Here is an 18,965-nt window from a genome sequence, read left to right on the forward strand (position 1 = left end):
AGCAAGTAATATCATCTCTTGGCTCAGACTTTTACACTTAACACAACCAGAAGACAACTAAAAGAAAAGTGCTAAGATAAGAGTTGGAAGAGTAGGCAAGAGAAGCACAGAGCTGTTGAGGCACTATGGCCAATACACAGAAGAATTCCAGACATTAACAGAACAAAACAAGTGAAATGACACAGCCCTACGGGAATAGACTTCATCAACTAATTGGGTTGCACAACAGAAGTGAGCAGATGAGGGTGTTTTGGATAGGAGGCTAATGTGTCAATGAGGTCACACAGAAAACCAATAAAAACCCACCGCCACCACCAGCTTCTTGGTATTTCCATTTAATACGCTGTAAAAAGCAACGCTATCTGGATTTTATTTCTTAAAATAAATAGCTTTCATTTTCAGAACCAGTACAGCTCAAGTTTAGATTCATTCATGGGAAACTGCTAGAAATACATTCATCACTGTCTGTTCCCCACAAGACAGAATCTAGAAGTCATGATCAGCCCAGTCAGTTACAATGTCCAGAAGTACACTGCCAATAAGTACAGTCACTGATAGTCCAGCTCTGAAGCAAAAAGAAATCCGGTACGATACATTTTGTTCACAAAGGTCTGCTAATTAATGCTAAGACTATCACGATATTTCCAAGTACAAAGCATTAAGTTAGCTTAATTCAGTTTGTGATACAGAAGAAATGGGACGAAACAAAGGTGTGAGGGAATCTTTGGAGCGTAAGGAAGTCAGCGTTTGATAAGAGAACCAAAAGCAATTCACGTTAAAATCTACGTGTCAGTGTCATAGAGGATGATGAACAGCCAAACCAATATACTGCATATATTTATAAATAACGCCAGTTCTAAACAGCTGCATCGCTTAAATGGACGTCACAAAATAACGCATCTTCTCACAATGAGAAAATACTAAGACTATCCAGCAGAAATGCACTTGAAGCTAAGACTGGCTAAAAGCACTCCGCAGGATCTAGAAAGCATTAAGTTTAGGGACAGCTGTGATTTTTGTTATGTTAACTCAGTTAAAATGCCGCTTTGGGGAGGTTTGTAAATACGGGTGCTACATCATAAGCCTAACTTTTAAAAATGCCTGTTAGAGCAAAGCACGATTCAGTTAAATAATGTGAAATCAGGTATTTTTCTGAGCAGCTAAAGGATATGTTTACATAGGAAAATGGAAGAAAGCAGATTATCACTGAGCTACAGGATACTAGAGCCCATGTGAAAGACCTCTACAGTAGACTTAATAGGTCTGTTGCCAGAGAAAACAAGTTGGAATTGAGCGTAGGGTGCTGCGAAGCAGAGGCCTTGTGCTATTCAGTGACCACTGTGACTCAATATTAAGAGCCAAAGGCCATTAGATTCAGTTCTCACCTAAAGCAAAGGTGGCTGTGACGCAAGACGTGAAGAGAACGGGTTAGAAGATATTTGAAAGCCTTCAGAAAAATAGCTGATCTTCAGGAAAAAAACGAAAAGCACTGCAGCTCAAAGCAGTAAGATCCTTGTGAAAAAGTGTTTGATAACCATGCAAAACCATGCCAGTCAGTGCAGGAAAGGTGATTTCAGGGCTTTAGACATTCCGATTCATCCAAGGCTTGATCAGCATGAGGACAGCCACCGCTTGTGATGAGTATCAAGCACTTTTCCATTTGATTTTCCCTCCCCGCGGGAGGCAGTATGGCATATCGAGTAGAGGACTGTACAGGATGTCAAGAGGATTTATTCTCAGCTGTTCTGACCTTCTGGGTCATTCTGGAGAATACACTTCTCTCAATGCCTCTGTTACCTCATTTGCAAAAGAAAGGTAATGTGGTTCAGATCATCTTTATAAAGTGCTTGGCCCACTCTAGAAAGAATCTACGCATCAACTGAGGAGGATTTTGGTGCCTACACGCAGAGTTTCAACTTCACGATCTACTAATGCTTTGTTTTGTGCCAGCATAAAGCCTGCTATTTGTGCTATTCTTAAACATCATTGCCATGTGCCATAGTGATTCTACTTCAAAATCCACCTCTGTCCAACAACCGCGGGTTCTTGTGAAAGTCAGACTCTAAACTTTGAATCCCTGATCATCTGCGGTCTCTAAACCACAGCACAGCATTGGTAAAAACAATTGCACATGGGATAGGGAACTGTCCTAACATCACAGTTCTGCAAACAACAAAATACCTGCATCTATGTTGCCCGTGACAGAGCATGTGCCAAGCTGCTTCAGCAGTAAAACAAACGCCACAGCTCAAAGACATCATCTAATTGCGCTCCGGTTGCTCAACTCCTGCCCTACACCAGCGTGACCCCACTGACATCCCAATCCTTGATGGATGGCAGTGCGAGAACATTCCCAAAATCTGGCTCATCTCTTGCTCTGTTGATGCTTTGATTGGCTCTATGCTCCTTAAAGCTGTTTAACTCCATCTGTGTTCCTCATATAGTCCTAAATGTAGTCAGATTCACATGTAGTATTTGGTTTAGCGTTTTGCCTTTCACATGCCGACATTCCCCTCCCTGGTTCCTGATGCAACTGCCAAGAACAAGACATCAGCCCAAAGCAGGGTCTCGCAGCTCGTCAAGGCTCACCTAAGTGCAAATATACCTGCAAGGAACACGACTGCATAGAGTGGAAGCACCCGCTTTCCCCAGCCGCGGGGAAGGACATTAGCAGCTGAACGTGGAGTGAGGAGGGAGGAAAGACGAGGGGAACCAAAAGAAATGCTAAAACAACACAACAAAAAACCCTAAACACTGGTAGATGTTGCAAGTCACACTCCCCCTCCTCTATGCCATTTGGTCAAACAAACCTTAAAACAGATGCCGTAATGAGACTACCTCAAAGAACAAGCCTAAGACCATTGACAATTGTCACCTATATACTCCTTTGAGATTAATAGTATGTAAACAAGCTTGTGTGGAATTTCATATACTTATTTCCTAAGAAGTGAGTGCAGATCCTTACCTAACACACCCAGCCTACAACTACACAAGCATTCTAAGCTTTCAAAACCTCACTGTCACTCCCACCTGACAGTACACGGGCTCATCTCGGCCATACTGGAAACAGAGAGCTGTAGGAACAAAAAACTCAGCAAAAAAGAAACTTCTGACCACAGACCAGAGTTCACATCGAACACAAAAATAAATTAAACAGTGCACAGTAAAGCCAACAACAGCTCAATATTTGTATACATCAATTATATGCAGCATGAGGTAATATTGCTCACATTATGGAGGGAGATTCTTGGTTTTGTTTGTCTTTTCTTTTTGAGAGAGAGAGATTGGATTTGTCCTGTGCGTATAGAAACTCCTGTAACATAACACTGAAGTAACAGAGACTTCTGTAAAATATATACCACTATCAGATAGAAACACACACGCTCTTCGTTACTTAAGTATACCACAATTAAATAGGTAACTGATTGGATTCTTAGGATCTAGCTGAGAATGATTATAGTAAGCCATCCAGGTTTTTGTGAACCGTTCGGTTCTCCTTGCCATTATTAGAATCCTCTGACGGCGTGTATTGGACCTGATACTCTTGGAGAATTTTAAACACATCGTGGTGTCCAAAATGTAAAGCTTCGTCCATTGGAGTGTTGTTCCATCTACAGAGAAGAAGACAGCGTTTCTAAGATCAGCATGCAAGCACAGGGCTGAAAGCACCACAACTCCCATTCTGTACATAATACAGTAACAGTTAAGCACAGGAAACGTTCTAAACTCACTAAATAGGGAAATACTAGGTAAGCTGAGCACACCCTCTTAAATAACTGTTTTTAACTGTTTCCCCACTCCTCATTGCTGTTTGCTCCCAGCATCAGAGAAGTGCCCGCAGGACTGTTCCTTCTGCCTGGATCATCTCCATGCACGGCAGCCTCACCTCCGCCCAGTGGAGACCAGCACATAAACCACGCACCTGTCTTTGGGGAAGGGATTCACTTTGCAGGCTTCCAGCAGGAACTTCACAACATCCACGTGTCCTGTAAGACAGAATTGTAAGCATGTACATGTTTACATGCATCTAAAGAGATGTAAAATAACATAAAGCAAATTATACGCAGTGACACATTACCTTCTGCAGCTGCTACGTGCAATGCTGTCCGTGAGTCATAGTCTCTCTGCTCCATATCCATCCCCGACAGAGCAAATCTAAAAAAGGAATTGATAGTCAAGAATAGCCTCATATAATTAAAATGAGTTACAAAACTAGACGGGAACAATACCGCTCTGCTAGAACCATGACCCATCTGTTGCAAGAGGATATATATGGCAACAAGTGGTAAGGAAAGGGGCCCTTACTGCCTCGGCTTCAAAAATAAGATAGAGATTAGGAAGAAAGCCAAGCCCTTAGTTGCTATAAATAAAAAAAAGTAAAGCATCTTTGGGAGGGGGTGTAACACAGTCTGTGCATCTTTATACTTCTCCTTCTGCACATAGGTACCATGCCTCAAAAATTTCATTTCAAGTGTGTTCAGCCAAACAAGAAGTCAGGCAAAATGGAATAATTAGGGGAGCGTGTATAGAAAGCATTCCATCTCCAGCACAGCCTCGATGTCCCCAGCACCAACGCAGCGTACATTTACAAGCAAACAAGGGCAGTCCCCAAACCGGCAGCTGTCCCGTTCTCAGCCCCACGCAGATCTTTACCTCCGGAGTGCAGACACATCCCCCGTGTAGGCAGCAAACAGCAGATTTATCACTGACTTCACCTACAAAGAGAGATGAAGCCTGGTTTATTTTGCTTCTTCCTTCAAAGGAAAAACAAATGGAAAACCCAAGAATGGTCAGTGTGTCCAACTGCTCCAATGCTTATCAAGCCGCTGATTTAATTCCTTTCTCTGGCCACACTCCACAGGACAGCATGAAAACTCTCAGACTCATTCCAGCTTGCCTTGCTACCAGTGCTTCTGTGCCCAAGTAAGAAATGTTATCACCTGGTTACAAGCCCCTTCTCACGTACATTCTGTAACACATCCTCTGTTTTAACAGATGACAAAAAACGAGATAGATTGTTTTAAGCCCACCACATCAGTCTGCTTCATAAACAGACACTGGCAGTTCTAGGCAACATTGCACTGTGTTTTCCAGAAAGCCTTCTGAACCGAGCCTATGAAGTTCTGCTGCTTACAGCCCTGAGTGCCCAGGGACAGAGGCAGAGCAGAAAGCTGGTCCTGCACCGGCCTTGCAGAGGAATAAAGAATGAACACATCAGTGCCCTGAAACAGATCTGCCACAGGTTTCTGCAAGAAACAAAGGTGTGTTTCCACCCCTCAGCCTGGTGCTGGCTGCTTCAGGCAGGGTTGTCTAAGTGACCCCCAAGGTCACTTGAACCACCAGCTTTGCACTCCTTGTGCACGTGAGCGGCACAAGGGGAAAACCACAGCTGTTGGGTCTGAACCAAGGTGAAGCTGAAGGAAGGAAGCAATGTGAGGCAGGAAGCTACACTACTGCTAGAAACTTCAGATAAAGACAGGGGCCTGAAAGGGAAAAAGTAATAGTCCCAGAGCACGAAGCAAGTGAGATATGGCTCAGACAAGAAACCTGGACAGCCACTAAAGCAACCTCATGCTGAACGCTTTGAGGACACGGCACGACTCAGCACTGAAACACATCGCAGCACACAGGGGCTTCAGGGAGCGCATTCCCAGGGCAGCACATATACCACCCTCACAGATTGCTCTGCAAACACACAGGCAAAACAGTTCAGGGATGGACATGTTGATTTGTTGGCGTGTAAAACTTCCTCCATGTACCAAACAGATCCAATGAAGAAGCAGGCTGAGCTGTGTCCCAAACCCAACCTGGATGGGGAAGCCACCCCCTTCAACAGCCTTCCTCTCAGGGTAGTTAGCAGAGACCCCCGTTCAAGGCTGAGGCGAGAAGGACTGTCTGCACACAGATGGGCTCCATCACACACAACAGCCCTGCCACCCACCCTCGCTGCTGTACTGACAGGGCTGGGCAGCCGGAGGCTGAGATTGGCCGCCGCCCCCAGGGACACAGCAAATCCTTCAGAAAATATTAATTCAGTTCAGAGCTGGATTAATCCCATGAGCTCTTTGCTGAAAAGGTCACTCAATCTGGACTTCAATTTCCTGTGATGCCTGCGAGCACCTCGCCCAGGACCTCTGTGACAGCATAACAGGCTGCACGGTCCCAGTCCTACTGAAGAGTGACTCCACTGAGCACCAGATCCTGCACACTGATGGCAGGTGCTAGAACATCGCTGGAAGCAGGCAGCACAGTCAGAAGCAGTCATCCCATCCCTTCCTCTTGCTCCTCCTGGCTGTGTTCAGGGCAGACATGGCAAAGCTCAGGCCCATCTGGAGATGGCCCCAACACTTCCCACTCCACCAGGCACAGTTACCCCATCCAAGTGAGCACTGTGCAAAGCTGCCACTGGGGAAGGGGAAAACCTCCAGGTCTGAGCATGCCCAGGGCCCTTCACCACGCAGCACCCAGCAGCGTTAAGCTGCTCAGCACCGGCTCAGCAATCTGCTTCAAAAAATAGATCTTAAGCTATGGATTAATGCCTCGTGCTGGGGAGAGCCCAGCCTGCTGAGCACTGTCCTGCTGTCCCAGCCTTCAAACCACCACACACCAACATGCGAAGCCAAGAGCTCAAGCGAGCCAAAGTCACACAGACTCCAAAAGCAAAAGGAGCTGTGCCGTCAGTGCTTTGCTGCTGCTCCTAAAGCTGATCCTACCCCCAAGGGATATCCAGCGTGCAGAGCAAGCCCTGCTGCTCTCCTGGGAGCTGATGGTCTCTCAGTGCTCATTTATCAGTGGCAAAACACTCCTGACACCTAAAATACAACATCAACTCTGACACAGCAGCTACAGGCTGTAAGAAACACCAAAGTGAAAGTGGAGCACACGTGAATGCTTTGGTCACCCAGGTTCCAGACTGAACCTCAACGCAGCCGTACCACAGCCTGGGGCTGCACTCCTCCCTGCACACAGGGCTACTCACTGACAGCCAGAAACAGCCCCCAGCTGGTTCTGAAGCTTCAGCTATGAAACCAAACCAAGACCAACAGGAGCCATCTCAGAGGAATGTCCTCCCTGCAAACTCACCCTAAAGGGCATCAGCCAGGACTGCTCTTTTTAGAGTTCCCACAGCTACAGCTCATGTACAGTAAGCTGGAATCTGACCTCTGTGGACAGATGTCCCTCCAGGCCTCGTGTGGAAAAGCCCCAGACAGGTCTAAAAGACAGGCATGATTTTGCTTGGATACACCACTTTCTAACAGGAATTAAGCTGTACTTAGTAGGAAAAGAAATCCCAACCAAAGCCAACACCTCTGCTGCTCAGCTCCTGGATTGTTTCCCCGGTAATAAAGGCCAAAGTATTACTGAACATTAAGAAGTCGGTTTTGAGAAGTTAAGACTAAGCCATAAACAAGCATCCCACTGCAGGTAGGTTTGTCCAAAGCACTGAAGATAGTCTGAAAAAGCAGTGCAAATAATCCCTGGTGCAAGCATTAGTTCCATGGCACTATAAATAGTGGCAGGATACACCAGCCAACTACAATTTGATGTTACCCACACAAATACCTGAAGTTACAAACAAGGCCAGCTATTCCACAACACATCTCTTCTCCAGCATTCCACCCCCCCACACACACACTCCTGCCTATTTTCTACATTACCGATCCTCGCTTCCTGACTGAAATAGAACCTGCAAATATTTACTCTTCGGTGTTTTGCGAGTTTAGCACAGGAAAACAAGGCAGCTTGTTTTCCTCTCCCATCCCACCTCAGACACCAGCTCTCCCCTCTAGATGGCGCACACCGCTCTGACTCCATCACGTTCCTCACTCGGAGCCCGAGCTGCACCAGCAGCTTTACCCATTTTCAGAGCCTGATCCGCTGCCTGCACGGCCATCAGCCACGTACTGACTTTAGAGATCAAGCACCTGTAATTATCTGAGCCAGGCAGCCCAACACACGCGGTGCCACATGCAGCCCTCGTGCCAGGGCTCAGCCAGGTGCTGCTGTTTGCTGATGGCTGCTAACTCAGCAGCAGCATCCACACCAGCCTGAAAGCGAGTTACTTTTGAATTGCTTATCAAGCAGGTAACAAAGAAAAGAAAAAAGAAAAACCAAATAGTACGCTATCTTATTGCAACATTGCTTTTGAAACAGCTTGAAATAGATGGATTTATGTAAAACTGGTAATTTTCCCCTTCTAACTTTTACGTTTCCATATAGGCAGGTAGCTGCTGACATGGGTTCTTTAGCAGCCTGATTAAGTTATGATTGGGCTCAATTCAGACACAGCAGCACTCAGATGCAAACAGGCCAGCAGGCACCTCAGCCTCAGGACCTGCTGCAGGTGCTGTGCATGCAGCTCGATGTAAGAAACTCCAAAGCAAAACAAACTGACAATCTCACATTGAAGACTTGCCTCGACACCAGAAGAAAAACCAAACCAGCCTTCTAAATCATTCCTTCAAGCTTAGACAGCTACTGGAAAAGGCTTAGGCTGAAGGTGCAGATGGGCAGCCCACCTGAAAGACAAGACTGAGCAGGAACATTCCTCCATCTCTACCCACTCGCCCACTGGTTTCAAGTGGATTTCTGCCATTCACGCTTCCTATGGATCAAGCCCCCTCCTAGGGAGGTCAAAAAGGGCACAAGTACAACATCACGGCACAAAAAGAAGCAAACAGGAAGCACATCAGCATTGCATTACAGTACATACTTGGTTCTTTGGCCCATCTCAGTGGAAGTCTTTTCTTTCCCAGTGCTTTTAAATAATCTAGATATTACTTAACCTAGCAAGGTTTAATTAAATTGAACTCTAAAATTGTTCTAAATAGCCTTGTTATTTAGGTGCATATCAGTTTGCTAGTACTTATCAATAGCCTTAATAGAGCTAATCAAGAACTGGTAGTAAACATGCAAACAAGTGCATTAACAGCTCAGAAAAGCCAGCCAAACAGCAGGTTTGGCATTGTGCTGGTTTGTAGTGTCTCATTTCTAGATGCTAGATTATTATCTAGGTTAAGTGAAACATCCACTTACCTTACCACTGAGGCTCTCAGGAAGAGCGCTGCCCACCTACTTTCCTGCTGAGGCGTGCAGGATAAATATAGCCAATATTGCTCCTATGTGGATACTAACAAACAGCTCAAGGATGATGCTAGAGTTTAACGGTAACAGGAGGGACAAACAGAGTCAGGTCTCATCAGTGCTTACATGACAATGCAACAGGAGAGCTTCCCTCCTTGTGCCTGGGAAAATACTTAAGTATGGAAGAGCAGCAGCTTATCTCAAGTGCTACTCATTAACAATTACTTGCACAGGTCTTATGCTTTTCATTATCTATGAGCTTTGTTTTGGAGAAAACTATATTGGTTTTGAAAGGGAAGGGTACTGAAAGAAGGAGAAAATGGAATATAATTGCCTTCGCTAGATTAAGACAAGCATGGTTACATTCAGTCCCAATTCCTACTAAATTATTATAATTGCCTCTAAATTATGATGATGGGAAATTGCCAAGTGGTAAAACAATAAGTTCAGAAAACTATGATAGGAATCCTCAGGGTAATCCGATAGTGACATGGATTTTTGGAGTCCTTTTTTCAGTCCTTTTTATGAAACATCCACTGCAAACACTCGTGCAGCAAAAAAACATGCAAAATAGACGCAGAAATCTCACCAAGTGCAATGAACACTGACGAGCTGATCCTGAATGCAGGAGCAAAAACAAGAGCTTTTGAAGTAGAGGATACAGACATTATTAACACTGCAAACTTTGGGACCAAAGGACTGGAATGAACAACAACCAAACGAATAAAGCAAAGTGCTGAGCAGGGCTTTAGTGCCACTAGCTGTATTAAGCAGATAGGACAAAAGAGCGTCTGCCCTTTCAAGGACCTACTGACCACAACTAATAGCTGCACAATGGGCAAAGCAATGCTCCTGCTTTCCTGCCAGCAGTTACTCTGCCATTCGTGAATCAAGTTTTACTCTAAGCTACAAGAGCTGGAACTGGAATTACTCCACAAATAAGGAAGGATGAAGGCATTCAGCCAACTTCACAAGCAGGAGACGGACACCAACCTGCAGGCTGGCATCAGGACAGGGGCGTTCTTACCACAAGTTGGTACTCCACTCTTGTTGGAAGGATTGCTTCTGAAACATCAGAAACAGCTTCCTAAAGCTTATTCAACTTCCTGTTCATTTTTTCATTACCTTCCTTCTCACTTCGGTAACATTCATTATCTTGAAGTGACTTTAACCTCCATGTGTTTAACTCCATCACTACTGCGAACCATCACTATTGCCCATCAGTTTATTAGCTAAAATCTACTCAACTACCCAGTTTATTCTCAGACCAAAACTACATATTAAGCAGTTGACCTTAACAATTACACGTTGGTGAAGTTTAAAATGGAGGTCCTTTAGAAAGCATGAAACGCACTCAATGTAGTGTAAGCCATAACTGTGCTTACAACCAAAGCCACGTCTACCAGTTCAAAAAATCCACGTTGATGTGAAATGAGTAATTCCTGGACAAACAATAAAGTTGCCTACCTCAAGGAAAAAGCTGGGTTAGTGAATCACATCAACAGGAAGCAAGCAACATTATCTCTTCCTATCACTCAGCTCTGTGTTCACAATTCATTGTTTTGTTAGTAATTACGACGATCACAAGCCATCCTAAAAGTAACACACCGTCCCTCGGCAAATAACAGATCTCTAAGTTGGAATTTGGCCTGCTGTGTTTTACCATAAAAACTAACAGGTTACAGTATTAAATGCTTATCTCACTTTAACACTGGTGTTATAATAATGACTTACAATAGCCATACATGTAAGTATACAATCTATGTATTAGTGTAATTATCCTACATTAGGAAAAGGTACCATTGAAAGATGAACTCACAACTCATGGTGTGCACAAGAATGTTTAAAATCACGTGAATACTCCAATCTGCATACCAGGTGTTTTGATAGTCCACGAGAAGAGCCCTCGTAACAGCACGCTGCAATTAAAGAACCTGCCAAATTAAAATCAGTTGTGAAAGTAAGAGTTGCTTATGGTCCTATACCAAAGCAATTACTTTCTCAGATTTCTTATTTTCAGAATACTCAAGAAATGTATGAGGAAGAATCTAACTGAACCTATTTCCCTGAAAAAAAAACAGAACATTGGAAACCAAAGAAGAGCTTCACAGAAACACAAATATAAGAATATACCAATAGATCTGGTATATGCCAAGCCTGAGCAAATAACCATGGAATGACCATCCACTGGTCTCCACTAGGAGAATCGCTGCCAACTGCCTATAATCCACCAAGCAGCAGTGCTACTTAACCTGAGGAGACCTGCCCTTGCTGATCAGATACAGAGGTTAGAAGAAAGCTGGGAAGATGATAGATAGAAGACAACTTATGCCTCCTGCAAGCGTAGCTGCTAGCAGGAAAACATCTACAGAAAGCACCAGCTTCATGCCAGCCAGGTGGTCCTGAGGACAGAGCAGCATCTAGAATGGCATGTACAACCTTAAAACAAACATGCTTTGCTGCACGTCCTGTGCATATATGAGATATAACCCAAGTACGGCTGAGAGTAGAAGAACCTTCTCAAGTGTTTCCTTCACCCCTTGCCCTTCGCTCACCTCCATTTCCTCATCAGGTTTAGTGCCGAGGTGACAAGGTCTCTATTGTTCTGCCGGTGTTTAAACATCACTCTTGTCCTTTATCGAAAACACTGCATGAACCAGTTAACTGCAGCAGCCTTCCTGTATGTCATGCCTCCGCCTTGGCTTCACTGCTTAGTTACGCTTTAAAACATTTCGACTGGTGCTGAACGTGGCACTATCACTTCTGCCAGCCTAAATCCTATTTTAGAACCTTAAACGGGAGCTTCAGATGCAACTGTTATGCAAGGCTTGCTGTGCACAGAAAAAAGCACACACCTATTGCCAGAAATAAGTGAACTACATGCAGAGCTGTGATGCTGAAGACCAGAAACTTCTACATGGTAAGTATGTGAGTGACATCACAAGTCTGCATAAAGCAATACTGAAAGCTAACAAAGTTATCATTGTCGTACACGAAAAGGAAAGGGAAACGAGCCACTTCTATGCTGTACTCAGCATTCTCTTAAAGGAGCAAATGGTAACACAGGGAAATACACCTGACTCTCAGTAGGTAACACAATAGTTGGGATTGCTTCTAATTATTCAACATACGAGGAATTAAGTTCCTGAAACAAAATGGGACTGTACGTTACCCAGCCTTCTAAAGCACACCATTACACACACTACTCAGCCACGTGCTTCATAGACAGGACAAGAACTGTGGAACAGCATATAGGAGCATGATCTTAATAAACAGAGAATTAACACAAGCTTCAGTTAAATTACCATTTGATTCCAAGTCTCTCGCCCCTCCTGCAGCCACCACAGACATTCAAATCCCTCTGCAAACAGACTGCAGTGAAGATGGATTACCAGGTATGTTTCATCACAGTACCAACTCTGCTGAAAAAAGTCCTTTTTTCTCCACTGCAAAAGCTGCTTTTCTATTCCAGCCTTCTTTTCAACCAGAAAACAACAGAAATATTCAAATCCAATTAGAAACAAAACAATAAAGCCCCACAAATGATGCTCAGGATACTTAAACAAAACATATATAATGCTGAAACTCAATGAACTGCTTGGCTGGTTTATCAGTGACAGGTATCACAACCATGAGAAACAACTAACAGGGAATGACAGTTGAAAAAACATCACCTTGTTCCTCTCCCTCTGCCCTCCTCCCCCTGCTCACCTTTCCATTCCTCTCCCTTTTATTCATCCTCCCACCCACCAGCTGTTGGACAACACAAGCACAATGGAACACAAATCATAATAGACAAAAACAAGGGTAGATGAAGTCACCTGTAGTTCTCTTTGTACCTACTGTTGTTCAACCTTGTCTTCATGTTTTTTTTATCATAAACTTTTTTTTTTTTTTTTTTTTTTTAAGTGTACAATGAATATCCAGCTTATTTTCAGGAACGCAGTACAAATAAATGCTGTTTATAAGCCCACATACAGGAGCTTGATGAATAACCACAGCCACCTCCAGCACGGGGATGCCTCTATGGAAGAAGCCTCATTGCAGAATCATCCCCATGAAAAATACGCCTACCATTTTGTATATTGAATAAATCCACATAGGACAAGGAGAACAGCCTGTGACACATGAAGTGTCTTGCCAGGAGCACAGCTAACAGCTGGTCAGACCCCACTCTTAACACAACAAGGATGTGGGTATTAGACCACCTTACTTTTTGCTTATGATATATTACAAGCTCTGATTTTTACTTCTTAATGCTCCACGCCAACAGTTACAGTGCCGGCACTGGCACCATAAACCACACATTTTCCAAGCAACTAAATTAATATCTTCAGAACTACACTCTCTACCACACCTTATTTTTACTAACAAAGTCACAGTGAGGTTCTGCTATTACGATTTTGGCTTGTAGACAAAAAGAAGCATGTCATCTAATGATTTAACTGAGAAATCTTGGGAAGGTTTACAACAGCTAATTAAACCTGCTTGCTCTATCTACCTTTCCAGAACTTCAGCTCTTTTTAGAGCAGAGTGCTCCCTATCACACTTGAGTATCAAAAACGTGTTTGAACAAACCTGATCTCCAACGAGTGAAAAAAATAAAAAAATACAATAAAATCAGCTTAAAATAAATTTATTAAACAATACAAAAATAAGCATGCTGGAAATTGAGATACATAAATAACATACAATGCAAATGAAAAATGGAAAATGAAACAGGGAACTTAACAACCGAGCCAAAGGGTACAACACAAATGCCAAAATAAAACTTCAAAAGCATTTACATTTCTAATGAAATGTTAATGATGCTGACAAAGAACAACAAACAAACAGCTAAAATGCTTGAATATCAAGAATTGCTATTACTGTAGCACAGGTGAACACTAAAACCGTTGCAGACTTGAGACATTCAATGACTAGCCTCAGACACCACATTCTCTCAGGCCCTCTCAGGTGTGGGCAAGCTGCCATGGCAGATCTAACTATGGTCCCAGCTCACTCTCTGCGCAGGCTGCCCTTAGCAAGGACCACCTCTGGGCAGCTCAGGCCAGATCGCAGGCAACTTATAAAATAATTGGTCCAAAGGAGTCTCCTCTTGACCCCTCCAAACTTGAGGCTGGCTTCAATTCCGAGACAGGCTTCAAAAGCATGTATTACGGAACTGGAATATATACAGAACTATCTAAAGTAAAGGCTGTGTAAGCTGTACCCTAAATATGATGCATACTGAAGATTAATTCAGCTTGTTTCTTTTTGTGTTTTTTTCTTTTTTTTTTCATTTCTCAAGCAGGATTCACCACTACTACAAGCTTTGGTATGCAATTTACATACATAAACACGGTAAAGAATTGATTTCCCCATCTCCAAATACACTTTTAGTAGCTGCAAATCCTGCATCATACATCCTTTTTCATTACATCAGTAATTTAATCAGCAACATACAATCACTGTAAATACTTCTAGTTAGCAGCACAGATACATTACCAGCCCCTTCTAAGCAGGGGTATTTCAGGCAAACACACGGTTAGGCAGACTCGGAATACTTGTTATGTCTCTGTGGCTGCTATTAAAGACTGAAGTCCTCAAACAGGTGAGAAATTGTTATAATTCAAGACTTGGCCTTTACTTATCTCACTTAATTTTCAAGGTAAGCACTGCCAAACCCATGCCAAACATCAGCGATAAATTATGAAATAAGGAATACTCAGCAATTTATTACTGACATCTGCACACAGATTTACCTCTACCATCCATTAGGACTTGATGTTCACTGAATAGTGACTTTGCGTATTGCTTTGCTCAAATATTTTAATTCAGGGGCTTCAAACACAGGAAGCTCATCTTTTTACAAAGTACTGCTAGAGGAAGATTATTCAGGGTTAGGTCAGAGCTTATTACTCACATTATCTCAAATGCTTATGCAAGACAATAAATATCGAAACAAAATAATTAAAACCAGCTTGTTTTTTCAGAGAAAGTAAGCTTGGATTTCTGCATCTTCCTTCACTGACATCTACATGAGACAAAAAGGGATAGGGAGAACCATAACTCTCCCCTAATGCAAAACTGATTCATGAATGCATTTTGGAGTTTCAGACCACCAACACATAGGAGCAGTGGGCAGGAAGAAGGGCTGGAGACGTTACAAGGAACCTCTTGAAATCCTCAACGAGCTTTATTGGACATGGATGAAAGAATACCCATATCATTACTCAGACAAATTTCCCACAGTTTTACAACAGGAACGCTTGCCTGAGGTATGCTTGTGGTGGGGTTCTTGGCTAACACAACATTTTATATACGTAGAGGACTGTGTTGGTGGTTTGGGTTGTTTTAAGATTTTTAGTATCGTTCAGAACCTCACAGAACAGCTACGTGCCAAGGGCTTAACAACCCTGTGCCCTGTCCTAAAAGCCTGCATACACCATCCGCACATCGTCCTCAAGATGACTCAATTGCATCACGCAGATTGAGATGCAGTTCCCTGCAGAAGAATGCAAGCCGTGATTGCTGACATAGGCTGACATAGGTACAAACTGGCTAACACTTTAAAAAGGAGCTATGAATAAAACCTTTTTAAACAATTGCTCATGTAGAAGTAAATTATACCTTTAATCCCATACATGAAAATGCACGCACATTAGTGGCTGAAAAATAAGTTAACTGTAAACAGTCGAAATACCTAACAAAATGCTTTACTCTGAACACGTTTCCTGCTCCCTGCTGGGCTGGTTACCACTCAAAAACTAGCATTGCTTACATTCCTCATCAGGGTGGAGCACAGCATTATTAGTAAGGCAGACTTCTGAGTCATAGCTACCAAGAGGCAGTACAAGCAGCTAGCAAGACGCTCAAAATAGTCTGCTGAGAAATCTTTCTGCCACATTCGTTCACTTGCAAACAAGGCAAGCTTTGTTTTGCCTTCTCCACCAGTCCTCCCCAGCCATGTTTGCTCTTTTATTTACATGTTAACATTTATCATGACCAAAGGTCAAATCAAAAATAAAAATAATTAAAAAAAGAGTACTTTTTGCTAGCATGGCATATCCAAGGGATCCATTTCTGCTCAAAGCAAACTGGAAGTTCTCACTAAAATAAAGGATGAAGCCATAACATGACTCAGAACTTAACTTCACTTTATACACAGATATCACGAGTTCACTGACAGTACTCGACTTAGAATCTTCATTGAAATTCTATCTTGACACGCTGAACCTGATCAGAGGATGTATCTTCAACTCCTGCTTAGCTCTACAATTAATTTAGTTAAAATTCTCAGATATAAACAAAAATACACAGATATACACAAGAGGTATATCTCTGAAAACATTCAGATGGACTGTTGTTTTTCAATAAGTAAATGTGCTTTAAGTAAAGACAGAAGTCAGTTCAGTTAACAGGTTTGGTTGGTGTTGTTTACGTGTGCTTCTTTCCCCCTTGAACTCTGACAGCATTTTTGGTATAGCATACAAATTTACACAAAACGTATATATAAAGGAAAATACCAGGCAAACAATATTCCGACTGAAGTCGAGTCTAGAGATGCTTGAGGCTTTTTAAAGAGTAGTACTTAATGAAACTAGAACCCATTCACTTAGTTCTGCTCTCCCCGACCTTCCATTCTATACACTACGGTTCTGGAGATGTCCTCGTTTGATTCGGGTGACACTTTTTTCCATACTGTTTCTTTTAAAGCAAGTTCTTGCTGGAGATTCTCATAGTCCATTGGTCCAAAGGAATGCTAGTTGTTCAAGCAACATATATTATTTATTAGTGTGTTTGAAGGAAAAAAAAATATCCTAATATGCAATCAATGCTAACAGACCCAAGTTTTTCCACCTCTTCACACATAAACTGTTTTCTGCTTTCCAGTTACAAATAATTCTACTTCCTAACGGGGTCTTTTTTCAGATATATGCATGCAAGAAGCACTTGAAATCATTCTCTTACCTTCTCCCACTGAAAGCTTCACACCTAACTTAAAACATTAGCGGGACTAAAAGCAAGCTTTTTCCTATCTTAAGTCCCCTCGCATTCTTATCTTTGGTACATAGAGCTGGATTAGATTAACTTCTTTCCCACAGACTGCATATACTGCTTCCTTGGTAACAGGCACTGGTCTACAGCAACTTGAGGCCTCCATTCATTGCCTGTGTAGCTCTCAGCAAGCCACGTGGACTCAGGTATCACTGTAAAACAATACTCAACATACATCTCCTGCATTGCAATGCAGAACAGGAAGACTAAGCTCACCTGCTGGTCATTTTTTTTCCTCATTAAAATCAGAACAGAAACTGCTGGTGACTTATACCAGATACCACAGCCATACTGCAGCAAAGGAGATCATATGCACAAGGAGAGCTACAAATCTGATATAAAATTCTGTGGTACAAAACCCTGTGGTTGCGTGGTCCAACGAGGTACGTGTCCACTAGTAAGGTGCACTAACTGGTTGATCTGAAAGCTCTGAGGAAATACACATCATTGAGCAGTTTTGCACTTGAAGAAGAACTCTCCATATCTTATCTGGTGTCTACAAGCAATACTCACTAAAAGCACATCTTAACTTACCCGCTGATCACCACCTTCTCTGCGAGGATCGAGCTTCTTCGCAAAGTGTCTCAAATTATCGTAATTATGGAAATTGCACAGAGAAACCAGATCCTGCAAATATTGAAAGAACAAATGATTCTCCACCTGCAACTGTCAAATGCATATGATAGCTTAATACTAGCATTTGTGTTTTACGTCAGACTGTCCACAGCGCTTGTGAAAGCAAGAGACAAAGCCAGGACTACCAAGCCTAGCTCAACAACTTCATCTGATTCAGAAGGCAGTTTTGTATGCCACATTATTTACCCAAATCTGCTTACTTCAGTTCTAAAGACCAGAACATAATCAAAACATCTGTATTTCATAAAAAACCTTTTATCTTTCATTGCATATTTTCACTTATATTGCATTATACCACGATGTAATCGTTGCACTCAGAACTTTTTGAAAGCTGTTTCTGAGCATCAAGGAAGAGAAACCTACAGATCAAGTTCTACACCTTTAAATGCAGCATAAAGGAGAAGAATGCCTTTGTTAAGTCACCAAACACTCCATTTCCAAGTTTTTCCACCATCAATTTCCCCATACTTCTGGCACTGTATTTCCAGATGTTCATGTAATTTAAGTGCTATATATGACAAAACACAAACATCTTGTCACAGTTTTTCACCCTTGTATCAGATGAAGTTTGTTACATAAGAAAGTATTTATTTCTTTTTTAATCACTATATTGGTGGAGTGTCAGCTGTGCCAACTGAAGCTCAGCCAGCAACAGCTACACAAGAATACGCTAAAGGCAATTCTGCTTACATGGCAGAAGTGAATTCCTTTAACACTGTTGCCCATCTTGTCCAAAGGAGGCGACCAGCACATCAAGCCCATGACGTTCGGAACAACCAGAAGAATCCCACCAGCAACTCCAGATTTTGCAGGAAGGCCCACCTATAAAACAATTACAGGATTACTATCCTCTGCAAACATTCTTCACCCCTGTAACACAACACAAGTGATTTATTTTACCAAAGATTACACAGCACTTATAAAAGTTTGATCTAGAAAACACTGACAAAGCACGATTACTTCTTTTTATAGATGGACTATAACCTTGACCTCAGTTCACAGCAATCTGTGGTAGGTAGTCAAAGTTATTAGCTCTACTTAAGTCAGTAACACAAAGCAAAAGATAACCCAAGTTGCTGCTGTAACAAAGCTACTGTGACTCAGCAGTGACAAATGTGCCTATCTGCAATGAGCAGTTCACAGCATGAGAGTAATACAACACTATATAAATATTTAACTGACAATGTAAAAAGCAAACAAACTGA

General features: G+C 42.5%; 1 protein-coding gene across 3 annotated transcripts in view; it reads right to left on the reverse strand.

Moving 5' to 3' along the window:
- Positions 1-319: 319 nt before the first annotated feature.
- GLS (glutaminase) overlaps positions 320-18,965 on the reverse strand; it is a 49,480-nt gene continuing 30,834 nt past the window's right edge. For 2 of the 3 annotated variants that reach the window (XM_015867642.1, XM_015867641.2), the window contains 6 exons: positions 18,451-18,582; positions 17,659-17,751; positions 4,654-4,715; positions 4,079-4,155; positions 3,923-3,986; positions 320-3,611 (listed from right to left, as the gene is read on the reverse strand). In XM_015867642.1, the coding sequence (XP_015723128.1) occupies positions 3,455-3,611; positions 3,923-3,986; positions 4,079-4,155; positions 4,654-4,715; positions 17,659-17,751; positions 18,451-18,582 (585 nt within the window). In that variant the 3' untranslated portion in view covers positions 320-3,454. Of the gene's footprint in view, positions 3,612-3,922; positions 3,987-4,078; positions 4,156-4,653; positions 4,716-13,704; positions 16,829-17,658; positions 17,752-18,450; positions 18,583-18,965 lie in introns of those variants that run through there. The other variant, XM_015867643.2, reaches the window with a different exon arrangement.

Source organism: Coturnix japonica, chromosome 7 (assembly GCF_001577835.2).
Source record: "Coturnix japonica isolate 7356 chromosome 7, Coturnix japonica 2.1, whole genome shotgun sequence".
Taxonomy (NCBI): Eukaryota; Metazoa; Chordata; class Aves; order Galliformes; family Phasianidae; genus Coturnix; species Coturnix japonica.